We start from the raw sequence: 14,856 nt of genomic DNA, 5'->3' as shown, positions 1-14,856 counted from the left end.
AATCGATCATCGGAAATCCAATCGATTAATTGATAACAATCGATGACAATTAGTTAATTGCTATTGTTTGCTATTGGACAATCTAAGACCAACCAATAATCACAAGCTTAAAAAAAATTAAATTTATTAAAGTTTATTATTATAATGGCAGTAAAAACTTCTGGATACCCAGATATCCTAAACAATGATTGGGCGGCCAGCCGTAGCCAATCAATGCAACGAGCAAAGTCCTTACAATTAAAATCCCAACTCCTAATCATAAAGATCCTAGTAATTAAATTCTAAAACAATTTACTATCCATGCCTAATGTCAATTATTTCAAAAGCTTAAAGCGCCTCGCAATATTGAGTGAGCTTGTGATGACTGACTTCTGTATCTGCAGAGCTATTGTGTTGCTTTTATCCCCCACTAGCTCTCTAAGTGCCTTCCTGGCATCTCTTGAGTAACCTCCGAGTACATCCACAATAATAATAATAATAATAATAAAAATAATAATAATAATAATAATAATAATAATAATAATAATAATATTATTATTATTATTATTATTATTATTATTATTATTATATCATCATCATCATCATTATCATCACCACAAGCTTCAATCCTCTAATTGCCATCGATTATTGCTGCTTTTCGTTTGCTGTCAAGCTGAGCTGAGTTGCTCGAAGCATGGTTAGCGCTCACCATTGGTTAAGAGGTATTAAAACCTATAGGTTGTCATGGTATTTAACCCGGGTTAGCGCTAACCATGCTTCGAGCAACTGGGCCCTGGTGTTCTTCAATCAATTTTTGATCAATTTTTTTTTTTGTTCCGCTCGCGGTCGCGTACGTCTGTGGTTACTTTTACCCCGGCTTTTGCACAAATTTGCTCATTATGTTAATTTTGGTGAACTATTTCTGACATTGACTTTATTTATTTCTAATTACTTCGAACTTGATAATGAATTCATGACGACCCCGAAACGGTGTTCGGTTTTATCGTTTATTTTCACTTGCCTATGAATATATAAACCTTTACTTATAAGAATTTTGCACAAATAACCTGGGACATATGTGTCAAGTTGTTTTGACTATTTGCCAGGTTGTAGTTAAAAGGTACCATGAATGCCTATTTGCTGTTGAAGTTGGATTCGTTGCTCAGAATAAGAAAGGAGAACACGGGAATGGGCTGAAAGTGATCGATTAATTGTTATCGATTATTACGATTGTTATCGCTTATCAGTTTCATCGATTGACCATGCCGGGCTCGATTAGAAGACCCAATTTACACGTTACGATTTGTCCGCGATTTTTTTTTTTCTGTTGATGTGACGCTGGGTGCAAATTGGCCATATTCGAAAAATCTGTGAATGTAAATATATAACACATATACTTTGGACTGCGGATGAAAGATCAATTTTACAATAACTGTCCAAATTCCCGCGTGCTGATTGGCTCGTAGCTATTGTCTATAAGAGTACAGACAATAAAAATGACGTCAGATGTAACGCGCGCGCTTTCTCAACGAAAAAAATAGCCAATTCCGCTCGTACTTTTTCCATGTTATGGTAAAAAACAAATCGACGGCAGTTTTCTATGGTCTATACTCTTATAGACCATAAAATGACGCCATAAAATGTCCAAAACTTGGCAGTGAAACCACTCGCCTGCGGCTCGTGGTTCCACTTGAGTTTTGAACATTTTTGACGTCATTTTATGGTCTATAAGAGTATAGACCATAGAAAACTGCCGTCGATTTGTTAAATAGAAGAAAGATTCTCGCAGTTAGTACGTAACTTAAGCAGTTTCGAAAAGAAAGCCTGAAAAGGCAGCTCTAGCTGGCTCCCAGTTGGCTTGATAGCGCAGTTGGTAGAGCACTGCACCGGCCTGGGTTCGAATCCCTTTCAATAATTTTTCTTTTTTTTTCAGTTTCCCTTTTCGCAACTGCGGCTTAAGTTGCGTACTAACTGCGAGGACCTTTCTTCTATTTGAACAAACACATCTGTAGCACTGCCACAGATCTTAATAATCGGGCCGACATTTGTCCGCTAATTCATTTTCTTTCAAACTAGGCTTCCAGGCGAAATTTGTACGCATGCGCACGCTGGTAAAAATGTTATGCACCAATAGTTATTCATTTGCGGTACGTTCCGCAATGGCCTGGCTCTAGAACAAAGTCAGGTCTTCCCTTCAAAGACCAAATTCTCCTTTCTTTTCCCGATACTTTTCTTATAAAATTGGGGAGAAATTTTTAAGATATCAAGAAAATTTACCATTGGTGTTCATATCCTTAATTCTCATGACCTCAGGGGTTAAACAACCATTGTTTTTACAAGGACAAATTTGATGCTGATCACTCAATCCTCCAGCGAGGAGTCTGCTCTTTTCTTAAGGTTACAACTGAAGCCATGGTCAGGGAAGAGGGGAACTTGGCTGGCCGCTATATGTTTTAATTTAAACACGAACATTCGTGAATCATTTTCCAAGCTATCAATCGACAGCTGGGTTGATTAATTAGAAAGCTATTTTTCCATTCTCAACTTTTAACAACATTTTCTTTGGGAAGAGGGAAGGCATGGTATGAATGCTCCCTCGTAGAATAAAAGTCAATTTATAGTTTTCACTCGGCAAGATTATGTAGAAAGCCTTTACTATACTGGACAAGGGCAAGAGCCTAACTGGTGCAGTGTCCATCAATTTTCCATCTCCCTGTTATAAAAAGTAGGATTCTAATACATTTATGAGACTAAGGAAAATAATACTCACGTTCCAGAATACGCGTTATAAATCCCTTGATAGATGGGTGCGTTGCCTACTCTATCTTGAACGTAAAACACTTTGTCATAAGAAGAGAAAGATACCCTCTGGTTATAAAACGCAGTCTCCAGGAATTTCAGGATGAAGCTTTCCTGCAAACAAAGAAACGGGAGCCATTTCAAGATAAGAGATTAGGTTATCACTGCGTTTAAATACGGTGCGCGTGTACGTTCTGCGCATCTCGAGATGGTCCGAGAAACTCTCATTTCTGAAGGACGGCGCCTACTAATCCAAAACGTATTTTTTGCGCGGTTTATGACTACGCAGGGAAAGATGATCTTAGTAGGAGCTATTGAAATCCAAAAATAAAATTTGAGGTATGCGTAAGTACGAATATTTCAGTAATAATTGAGCTACAACGTGGTAAAAAATGTCATACATTGTTACCTATTTTAAGTATTTGGTTTAATTGTTGCTTGATTGTTCTGAAAAATGCATGCTTACGTATACCCCAATTCTCTTTTTGCATCCCAATAGCCGTTGCTAAAATCTGCTTTTCCTGCATAGCCATAAACTGGGCAAAAATACCTTTGCATTAAGAGGCACTGTTCTTCGGGTCATCTGAAACAAGCGAGGGACAGGGAGCTAAAACTAGCCGAGGTTTATAAGTGTAGAAAGTGGAATCTGGTTAACAAGAACCCCGATTACTTGAAGCTTGTCGCTAACTCAGACTGGAACTAGGTTCTCCGCCTGTTCATGTGATCTCAGTTTTTTTAACACTCGACAGCTCAGAGGTCGATCGTTAACTTTGAGTTTGAGTTTTGATGTTGAGCTGTTTTCATGCGCTATTTAGACACGACAATATCTTGATGGTTTACATTATTCTCGAACTTGGCTGAAAAGAGGCACATATTAAATATACATTGGCTTCTCTTGAATAAGCGTTTACAATAGTGATTCCTTAAAAGCGAGGTACTCTGATGCTTTTCAACGTCTGCCCATGGAGTATAACACACTCCCTCGCAAACCAATAGAAAATGCGTAGATGACTGCGAGGATCTTTCTTCTATTCAATCTTTCACCCGCAGTTCAACTATTTGTTTCATATATTCATGTTAATTTATTCATCCTTCACCGGTAAATTACGAACTCACAATATGACCAGCCCCCAGTTGGCTTGATAGCTCAGTTGGCTGAGCAGTGCACCGAGTTTGAATCCCGTTCAAGCCTGAATTTTGTTCAGGCTTTCTTTCCGCAACTGCTTAAGCTTTCGTTGCGTAGATAACTACGAGGATCTTTCTCCTATTTAAGAAAATGCAGGGTAAGGATATTGCTTAGCCAAATGCGTAAGGAAAGATTGTACCCCTTCCCCCCCCCCCCCCCCCCCAACACACAAACAAAGTATTTTTTTCCCATTCGCTATACTGTACAGGTCAAAAGCATACAAGAGAAGTACAGTAAAAACCCGCGTGTAAGAACCTGCATTTTTTGGAGTCTGGCAAATTAGGTTCTTGTATTTTGGGATAGTTATTAGCAATTTAGGGTAATTAGGTTCTTAATTTCTATGAAGGAGATATAGTTGTTGATTACCAGAAAAAATAAATAAACTTGGGTTTGGCTCTTAAATATACAGTATTTATTCACAACTGTACATTATATAAACCCGTTTTTAGTTGTAGAAATTAACACTTTTATTTGTAATTACACTTTGGTATTTTCTTGCAAAATAAATTTGAAATCTCAAAATCAAAATCCTTGGTTAAAATGTTTATCATGATTTAACTGTTACCCGCATATAAGAACCTGCATGATCTTGCTTGGCTTAACAGGTTCTTATAGTTTTGGGTATTAAAATGGCAAATTTTTGCCAGCAGGTTCTTAAACCACTAGGTTCTTACACACGGGTTTTTACTGTAGTGTCCCTAGGCTAAAAAGAGTTGTCAAAATATGCGCCTCAGTTCATGAAGTACTGTCTACATGTTGTACGTACGCCGAAACGTGATTTGTCGCAAAATTCGGATATTGTCTTGTCCAAGGCGTCCAGTGATCGTCCTGATCGATGATACTGCCGAAGTGTTTCCACCAAATCCTCCGAATAAGGATTTCCCGTCATTTCCTGGAGAGAAAAACATAGTATTTATTAACGGTATTAATTAGTTATTAATAGTATGTAGCTTGAAATGCGTTGTTAACTGAGGCAAGACTACCTCAATTTTCCGTAGGAGTAACGATTCCCCACCCTAACTGCGGGACAACTATGATTTGACTATAGCAGGCAAATCCAGAAAAAAGCGACCCATCAATAGCAACGACCTTAAAAGACAATAGGAGGGAGTGGGTATTACTGCAGTCTGTAAGAAAACTACTTAGACTAAGACCAATGGAACCCAACAGTTCATTTCGAAAAAAAAAAACCTTTTCGAAAACATAAATGGCCGCAGTAATTTGGATCAAGTTGTGAAAAAAAATAGCGTTTTCGCTACTGTAATTGCGTTTGACGTAGAAATAACGCACTCCTAATGCAGATTGGAGTCGAGATTGCATGGAACAACCAACGTTGATTGCCGTATTAAAACGAATGGATTTTGCGATGTGTATCTGCCATCCCGCAGGTTTGAAGGGGTAGATGACATCATCACCAGCTTGGCAAAGGACAGAGAGCATGGAATTGATATCATCGAACGCACTCTTGATAATATCTAGATACCTTTTTAGTAGTGCAATATAAGTGGCTTTTGTACTGTAATGTAAATAATGTCAGTTATAATATTGTATAAAAAAAAAGTTGGTAGTGAAGATACAGTGTTATTATTGTAAATAGTGGGTTTTTTTTGTTAGTACTGTAGTATAGTATAGTATGCTTATATTGTAAGTACAGTCAGAACTCTAATTATCGCTATTAGTGTAAATCAGAGTTAGCAGTGTTTAGTATTGTATTAATAGTGTCACATTATGCTACTAAAAACTTTAAAAAAAATGTCTGTAAAAAAAATTTTATTTTCCTTTTTTTTAAATTTTTTTTATTTTTTTATTTTTATTTTTAATTTTTTTTTATTATATATAAAAAAAAAATCGAACGCACTCTTTAATCTTTGATTATTACTAGTTTTAGACAAGATTGATTATCTTGTTGTTAAGAGATCGTAATAAGGGAGCTAGGATTTTCGAAAAATATACAACAGCTAGTAAATTCGGGGATAGAGACCTATTCCCTAAAAATGTTCTGTAGCTTTCAAATTTAGCAAAAGAATCATAACGTATCCGATTTTTAAACAAACGGTTTCGATCGTTATTGTGTAAGAGTCTTACAAATATCGTGTTTCAAATGGTTCCCACTTCTAAACTCTTCGAAAGTAATTCTTTCGGTTGTTCCTTAATGGATATGTACAACAGTTAATTCCCGACATTACTTATTTTTTAACAGCATCTCTTCCGTTTTGTTTGTTTTTGTTTTTCTACACTGCTTTCTAGGGTAATATTCTAACATCTTCCCTGTATGGGCAAGCTGCCCGAGATCGTAAAAAAAAAGAGAAAAAAAGATAAAATAGCGACCCGAAGGGCGAGGACAAGATGGCGGATCTGTGTTTGCTCGCCCAAAGTACACCTTTACCATAGGGAAGAAGACCGATTCATGTTTTTTCCATTTTTTTACTTTCAGTGAATAGCATTTCGCCAAGTGAGCCACATTTTGGCTATTTGGGTGCACTGGCTAGGGTTGGTGAAGATCTTTTATTGCTACCGGCGCAACACTTGAACTGTCTGTTACCACTTTCAGCGGCATATTGTCTACGCGCACATGCACAGTAGATACTAGAAATACGTGACTCGCAAAACCTCGCGAAGCTGGGGCTGGGTGGAAAGCCCTCTTTACTGGTATTGTAGCATCAAACGAGGAGATTAAAAGGCGCATAAGATTTTTTTTGATGAGCATGGTGTTTTCGTAGTTCCATGGGCTAGTTTGCGGTTGAAAATCTATTTCTGACGCGACGTAATGTACAACGGGCGTGCAGCGCTGTCGTGTTCGATGAATTTATTTCCCACGGAAAATTATTTACCGCGGCCACAAAACGTGTAATTTCTTTAATGCAATCTTTCACAAAAAAGATTTCTAAAAGAAAGGGAAAGATTCTGGAGAGATAGTTCTGTATCCAGTGAATATTGATGAACATTGCAGTTGAAATTTGATCATGCACGCATATTTTTTTCGATGTACGCAAATTTTGCTCCAGACGACGCCAGACAGTCTGACAACATTGTGCGGACACCTTCAAAGATATAAACATATATTTATATAAATATATTTTTCGCCCGAATTCGCGCGGCTTAGCTGCGCTCGGGCCGGCTCGGCCCGACAAATTTATTAACCTCGCTTAGCGAGGAATAAATATCATCAATGGATAAGAGTTTTAAAATTATTCTTATCATGTCCATTATTATCAAAATCATATCGTTTTCATTACTAGAAATACGTGACTCGCAAAACCACGCGAAGCTGGGGCTGGGAGGAAAGCCATCTTTACTCGTATTGTAGCATCAAATGAGGAGATTAAAAGGGGCATAGGATTTTTTTTTTGATGAGCATGGTCTTTTCGTAGTTCCACGGGCTAGTTTGCGGTTGAAAATCTATTTCTGACGCGACGTAATGTACAACGGGCGTGCAGCGCTGTCGTGTTCGATGAATTTATCTCCCACGGAAAATTATGTTACCGCGGCCACAAAACGTGTAATTTCTTCAATGCAATTAATCTTGCACAAAAAAGATTTCTAAAAGAAAGGGAAAAGATTCTGGAGAGATAGTTCTGTATCCAGTGAATATTGATGAACATTGCAGTTGAAATTTGATCATGCACGCATATTTTTTCCGATGTATGCAAATTTTGCTCCAGACGACGCCAGACAGTCTGGCGTCATTCATACTTTGTTTTTCACTGTTGCCAGGCAACAGTGCGGACACCTTCAAAGATATAAACATATACATATATATATAAATATATTTTTCGCTCGAATTCGCGCGGTTTAGCTCCGCTCGGGCCGGCTCGGCCCGACAAATTTATTAACCTCGCTACGCTCGGTTTCGCGAGGAATTATTATTATTATTTATTCTTTTTTATTTTTTTTCATAGTGTGGCAAAATTGTAATTGTTAGATCAACAGTTTTTTCCTATCGACAGGTTTTAGTGCGAGAAAATTATGACAAAATTATTGTTATGACATTGGTTTTCTTAATAATGGGCTTTATGACGTTTCACATTTTGTAAGCAAGGATATATTTTTAACAATTGCATACTAGTCCCAGCGTCTTGTTTGTAAATTTTTGATATTATTATTATTATTATTATTATTATTATTATTATTATTATTATTATTATTATTATTATAATTATTATAAAGGCAGTATGTCACCATCTGAATGCCAGATATAAAATGAAAAACACACAGGGAGCTAGGCGGAAACCCGTGGCTAGCCCTACGTCTAAATTTACAATAAAATCATGTGATAAACAAAGAAAATCAATTAAAAATTTAAAAATATTAGTAAAAACAATAAAATTTTTTAAAAAATCTTTAAATGGTCTATGCTTAATCTAGATGTAAGGTGGATGCAACGGGAGTTTGAGCATCTTAATCTAGCACAAGACCTTGAAAGTTCTGGCACTGTTCAGGCTACTACTTAGGACAGACTTCTGCATCCATCCTAGAACATCTCTACTACGCTTTGCTCCTAGTATCTCCCTCAAACTACTACTCAGTCCCTTAGAAAATCCGCCGAGTACATCCCTTTATTATTGTTATTATAATAATAATAATTATTATTATTATTATTATTATTATTATTATTATCATTATTATCAATATCATCACATCATCATCATTATTATTGTCATTGTCATTGTTATTATCTTCATCATCATCGTCGTCATCGTCATCGTCATTCTCATCATCATCATCATTGTCACTGTCATTGTCATCATCATCATCATCATTGTCGTTGTCGTTGTCGTTGTCATTGTCATTGTCATTGTCATTGTCATTGTGATTGTGATTGTCATTGTTTCATTGTCGTTGTCGTTGTCGTTGTCGTTGTCGTTGTCATTGTCATTGTTATTATCTTCGTCATCGTCATTGTCATCATCATCATCATTGTCACTGTCACTGTCGTTGTCGTCGTCGTTGTCGTTGTCGTTGTCGTTGTCGTTGTCGTTGTCGTTGTCGTTGTGGTTGTGGTTGTGGTTGTGGTTGTGGTTGTGGTTGTGGTTGTGGTTGTGGTTGTGGTTGTGGTTGTGGTTCTGGTTGTCGTTGTCACTGTCGTTGTGATTGTCATTGTCATTGTTTCATTGTTGTTGTGATTGTCGTTGTCGTTGTCGTTGTCATTGTCGTTGTCGTTGTCGTTGTCGTTGTCGTTGTCGTTGTCGTTGTCGTTGTCGTTGTCAATTGTCATTGTTTCATTGTCCTTGTCATTGTTGTTGTCGTTGTTGTTTTTGTTGTCGTTGTCGTTGTCGTTGTCGTTGTCATTGTCGTTGTGATTGTCATTGTCATTGTTTATTGTCGTTGTGATTGTCGTTGTCGTTGTCATTGTCGTTGTCGTTGTTGTTGTCATTGTCGTGGTGATTGTCATTGTCTTTGTTTCATTGTTGTTGTGATTGTCGTTGTCGTTGTCGTTGTCGTTGTCGTTGTCGTTGTCGTTGTCGTTGTCGTTGTCGTTGTCATTGTCGTTGTCGTTGTCGTTGTCGTTGTCGTTGTCGTTGTCGTCGTCGTTGTCATTGTCATTGTTTCATTGTCGTTGTCGTTGTCGTTGTCATTGTTTCATTGTCGTTGTCATTGTTGTTGTCGTTGTTGTTGTCGTTGTCGTTGTAGTTGTCGTTGTGATTGTCATTGTCATTTTTTTATTGTCGTTGTCATTGTCGTTGTCGTTGTCGTTGTGATTGTCATTATCATTGTCATTGTCATTGTCATTGTTTCATTGTCGTTGTCGTTGTCGTTGTCGTTGTCGTTGTCGTTGTCGTTGTCGTTGTCGTTGTGATTGTGATTGTGATCGTGATTGTCATTGTCATTGTTTCACTCAATTCACTGTCGTGGTTGTGGTTGTGGTTGCAGTTGTCGTTGTCGTTGTCGTTGTCGTTGTGATTGTGATTGTCATTGTCATTGTTTCATTGTGGTTGTGGTTGTGGTTGTCATTGTCGTTGTCATTGTCAATGTCATTGTCATTGTCAACATCAACATCATCATCATCATCATCATCATCATCATCATCATATCAACATAATTGTCTTATCTTAATTGTCACCTACATTAACAAGTTTCTTTTCAAAGTTATATATATCCATCATCTTTTGGTCGGCCATCCATCCTCCTCCAAGCAGGCGAGCAATCGTTTTCATGTACGTTTGGTACGCCAGTCGAATCTAAAACAAAACATAAGAGAATAATAAATAATTAATAATCAATCATATTATTCCACTATTAATTATGTCATTTTACCAAATCAGGTCAAGAGAACGCGCAAAATACAAGACCGTAATACACTTTAGTGTCCCGGTTTGACCGATAACCGAGCGAAAACGGGCAACCATATCTCACTGGCTTTCTGTGTTGTTTACGTCATTTCAGATTTGCACGCGCCAGATAATGATGGACAGATAATGCTGGGTGTATTTCCACACTCTTACCAGAAAAGAGAAGCCAAAATAACAAAATATTTTTGCAGTGGAATAATAAATCCCTTATTTGATGGTTTTACATATAATACGCGCGGACATTTTGCTCATTACTCGTATTTTCCCTCGCACCGAAAAAATACTACGCAACTAGCAAAATATCGGCCCATATTAAATGTAAAACCATCCAATAAGACACATGTATCCGCGATACAAAAATGATTGTTCTCTCCGTTAGGTTTCAGTTCACGTGATTCTAACATCTTTGTTATATCAAACATACTTTGAAGTTTTGAAAAACAGACCTGTTATTCTTTGTTCTGAAATAACACTATCGCGATCTTGCAACCTCAATTGGCAGGCTATTCTGTTTTCAAATAACGTCCTTAAAACGTTCAAGGACTACCTCAGGGTTTTGTCGAAAGATTTTACAAAGGTACATTGTGTTTTCCACAACAAATTAATCTACCCTACTGGCAAACTTGAAAGGTAACAATCGTACACGATTTTTCCCCCGGGTAAACAGCCCTTTTAAATTTCAGTATTATGAGTAATTTTAAAAGTGTTTAACTTCTGGCCAACTATGGAAAATCCAACTAACCGCAAAACTAGAAATGTGAGTCAACACTTGCCGCACTTACCTTTAAGCTTTCTGGTGTGTCCTTGGTATAGTAACTCGGGCTCATTCCTAAGACGGACGGACTGAACTAAAAGAAAACGGGGAATAAATAAATATATAAGTTATAGCTGTTTGATTTTTGCTGAATTAGCACTTGCATGCGAAACATTCATTTCCATGAGAATTCTGTGTGTCTAGAGCGTCTGCCTTTTTTCTTAATGGTGGCGCGAAAGCTGAAGAAAACGAAAATAAAAAAAACACGTTAATAATGTGCGGTAAAACTCATGGAAATATTTTTTTTCGCATCGGTGCTGTGTTTGGTATTGCTTTCGTTGTTTAATCGATGACCGATCGTATGGAGGCTAACTAGAAAATCGGATGATTACTTTGGCCTCCATCCTCAATCGCTACCTCAAAATTATTCAAAATAAATTACACAAAATTTTACTACACAAGAATGTAATTATAACAATCTTTCAAATTCATCATTGGGAAAAAAAGGTTGTTGTTGTTGTTGTTGTGCCACTGGTATGCGGCTGAAGTTAAACAAAATAAACCTAATGCACGGTGTATTGTCTGCTGTATAGTTAAAATATTAATATTCTGAGCATGGAACCTTTATAACGTGTTTGATAGCAAATAATTTACTGATTTGTAGCGTATAGTATTCAGGTATGTCGCACAGAAAGATGTCAATATAACCATGTTTGCAAAGGTTATTCAATTGCCAAATTTCTTTGTGGTAGGCATGCAGCTTTTCTTGGTGCAATTTTGGTGCGCATGTTTGATGTACTAGTGGTACAAATTGTCACAGGACAATATATTTTAATTTGTAGTAGCTGCGCAATGCAAGTCAAAACATTCACGTCTAATCTACGTCCAAAAAATAAAATAAAATAAAAAATAAAAATAAAGCAGTTCACAGCTTGCAATGTAAGGTGACGTGACGTGGATAAAAGATCTCCTCAGATCTCAAGATGTAGATGTTGTGCAAATCTGATAAATCCCGGAAATAGATTGTTTTTCTGTTGAGGTGGGAAACAGTGAGGCCTTCCGCAGTGCACTCTTTTAAAAGGCCGTTTCGGAGTTGTTGTGAACCTCATCATGAAAGCGAGGCTAAGTGCAAAACTTTTCATAGTTCTGTTTGCATATGAATGATTACTAATTTTCATGATAGAAACTTTGCACTTAGCCTCGCTTTCATAACGAGGTTCAAAGCAACTCGGAAATGGCGCCCTGTTTAAATATTTTAGCTTACTTTTAGAATATGTTTGCTTGAATCCAAAAGATCCGTAATAACAGATACCGGCAGTAAGCTCTGTACATTCAGGTCTCTTAGAATTCTTCCCATTTTTTCTGTCACCGTCCAAAAGTTGAGTCCATTTCCAGTCACTGACCAGCCGCCATATTGTTCAATCAATTTCTTTAAGGGTAAGGCTCCTCGCATATCAATGGAAGAAGTATTAACGCATGAATTGTAGATCTTGGCAGTTTTCGTGATGGATGAGCTCTGTCGGTATTTAAACAAACAAATTCAACGGTTGTCAATTTGAAAATAAAAAACTTGTTCTCTGCAGGTTTTATGCAAGTTGAAGAGACGAGCTGCATAAAACACGAGTTTACCAAAGGTTGTCTAAAGTACCAGAGTCACTCGTCACATTCCCTATCTTGTGCGAGTTGTCTCACCTATACAGCTGGCCGGCTAGCAGGCAGGACAAGTTTTCTTTTCCACAACCTTTTTACAACAACGGGGGACAAATTTTTTTTCACAAAGTTTAAACACTGGTTCAACCTGAGCGGGCAAGCTTTTAAACAGGTCACGTGCCACCACAGAGTTCACAGGAATATATTAGTATCGTATAAGACACTGTTTTCCTAGAATATCCCTTGTTGGTGACTGCAAAACATTTTTTGCTTTGTTCAATCAAAGTTGCCATGACCGCTTGTGAATCCTAACCGTTTTCTGCTTGCATATCCTTCGATTTCGTGTCGATCGTACGGTTCCTGCTTTCCCCCATGTTTAAATTAAACGGTCACTGTAAGTGAATATCCGTTGCACAAAGGTCAACGAATTTTCTTCTGAAAGCTTCGTGCCGAGAAAAATAAAATAACGTCATATGACCCGCGGTAAAAACAAGTGAAAACGTCCAAAATGGCGGCATTCGAAAAGAACAGTTTTTTAAAACAATCAAACTGAAATCCTCCGGTCCATATGCTGTTGCGTTAAAAAATTTTGAGTGGTAGGCTAAGGACGGTCATGAATTAGTACATAAGGTCAACTTCTAATCGGTCATCAGAGACGGCGCTTCTTCTTTTCAAGCTTGCTTGTCGCAAAGTTGAGATATGGGTGCGGAACAACTTCTGTCCAAATAAATCTTATCTGTAAATGGCAGCTGATTTATTATTCTTTTTCGATATGTGTTCATACGTGAGTAAAGATTCTATTCAATAGAATAACCGTGAAAAAATTCACTGACCAACAATGAATTTTGCCGCGGCTAACGAGGCTAGTAAGGCTATTTTTATGAAAATGAAAGAAAAATTTATCCTAGGCCAATTGTGAATAAGGTCTATAGAAGGGGCCTAATTTTTGTGACAGACCAGGAGCCCATTACCCGAAGCGTACAACTCCTACATATTCGTGTAACGGCGTTTTTACAGACCTATTATTTTATTTATTATTTTTTTTTTTTGTATTGAAGTTCTCAAAAATTCAGATAAGCACAATCATAAGAACGAGAAAAACCGTGTGGGAACGGTATGAAATAAGAGTGAGTTAAGCATAAGCATAAGCGCAAGAAAAAGAAACTTTTTCCATTCCTTGTGCTTACCTCACGCTTGTGCTTATTTTACAAGTGGGAACCGGCGTGAGGTAAGCACAAGCACAAGTAAGATGGTTCCGCCATCTTGAATCAGTTTCCAGATCTCCTCCAACGTTACTGCGCTTGCGTATGCCTTATTTTTTTTGTACTTGTTTAACATGTGGGAACGTCGCAAGCTTATGCTTATGGAAACCAGGCTTGACTAACCAGTCTCATACTCTGCACAATTCTCATGGGAACCGAAATTTAAATTTTCGCGGGAAATAGTATTCCCATGCGGATCTAAAAATAGGCTGATCTGTGAAAACGCCGAAGCAAAAGGTTAGTATAGGAGCTTCAAGCTCCGAATAATGGGCTCTTGGGCAGATTTATTGAACTAAAGCGCAAACCTGAGTGTAGCTCGTAACATTCTCCAGTGCACGTCGTAAAACGTTCATGTTATCCTTGTTGAGGAGCGAGAAAGAGTCCACCTTACTCTGGTTGGCTAGGAGTTGATGTTTTTTGAAGAAGCCCCCGCATGCGTAAGAGTAAAAATCGTCGCAGGGATCCACACTTTTGTCCAGCTGATTTGAAATATCTTAAATCAAGTTGTAAATAAAGATAATATTAATGGCTTACATCCGTTAATAATCCATGCACTCATAGGAGAGCCCGATATTAAAACATTCCGTTTACGAACTGAGAGGTCTGCCGGCTGCCAATTCTGACAAACGGAAAGCGCCTTGAGAAACAAACATTAGAACTGCTATACGGCAGAAGAGCTCTCATTTGAAAGGCAACACGATGATTTAAACAAAGACTTTGAACTTACATCAAATTCGCGTTACGCTTCCCCTTTAATCCTGGTTCACACTTGAGCAAACAGCACAAGGGCAACAAAAATTGTGTGTGAACCGGTAAACAAGTTAACCACAAGCAAACGAAAACAAACGGTCCTTTTTTCTTTTGCTTGTGCTTGTGCTCGTGTAACAAGTGTGAACCGGTGTGAGAGCATTAAGCCCCGGCCCGACTAAGCTATCA

The 14,856-nt window shown here is 37.7% G+C and overlaps 1 protein-coding gene across 2 annotated transcripts in view; it reads right to left on the bottom strand.

Moving 5' to 3' along the window:
* The window catches only part of LOC146484662 (endothelin-converting enzyme 1-like), a 49,796-nt gene that overhangs the window by 19,057 nt on the left and 15,883 nt on the right, over window positions 1-14,856 (bottom strand). For both annotated transcript variants that reach the window (XM_085104758.1, XM_085104757.1), the window contains exons 3-8: window positions 14,226-14,413; window positions 12,273-12,524; window positions 11,037-11,102; window positions 10,030-10,143; window positions 4,731-4,856; window positions 2,750-2,892 (exon numbers count right to left, since the gene is read on the bottom strand). In XM_085104758.1, coding sequence (XP_084960884.1) covers window positions 2,750-2,892; window positions 4,731-4,856; window positions 10,030-10,143; window positions 11,037-11,102; window positions 12,273-12,524; window positions 14,226-14,413 — 889 coding nt within the window. The remainder of the gene's footprint in view (window positions 1-2,749; window positions 2,893-4,730; window positions 4,857-10,029; window positions 10,144-11,036; window positions 11,103-12,272; window positions 12,525-14,225; window positions 14,414-14,856) is intronic.

This window comes from Pavona decussata, unplaced genomic scaffold (genome assembly GCF_977016875.1).
Source record: "Pavona decussata unplaced genomic scaffold, jaPavDecu1.1 SCAFFOLD_32, whole genome shotgun sequence".
Classification (NCBI taxonomy): Eukaryota; Metazoa; Cnidaria; class Anthozoa; order Scleractinia; family Agariciidae; genus Pavona; species Pavona decussata.
The sequence above is the reverse complement of the archived record's forward strand: the minus strand, read 5'-3'. Positions and strand labels throughout refer to the sequence as shown.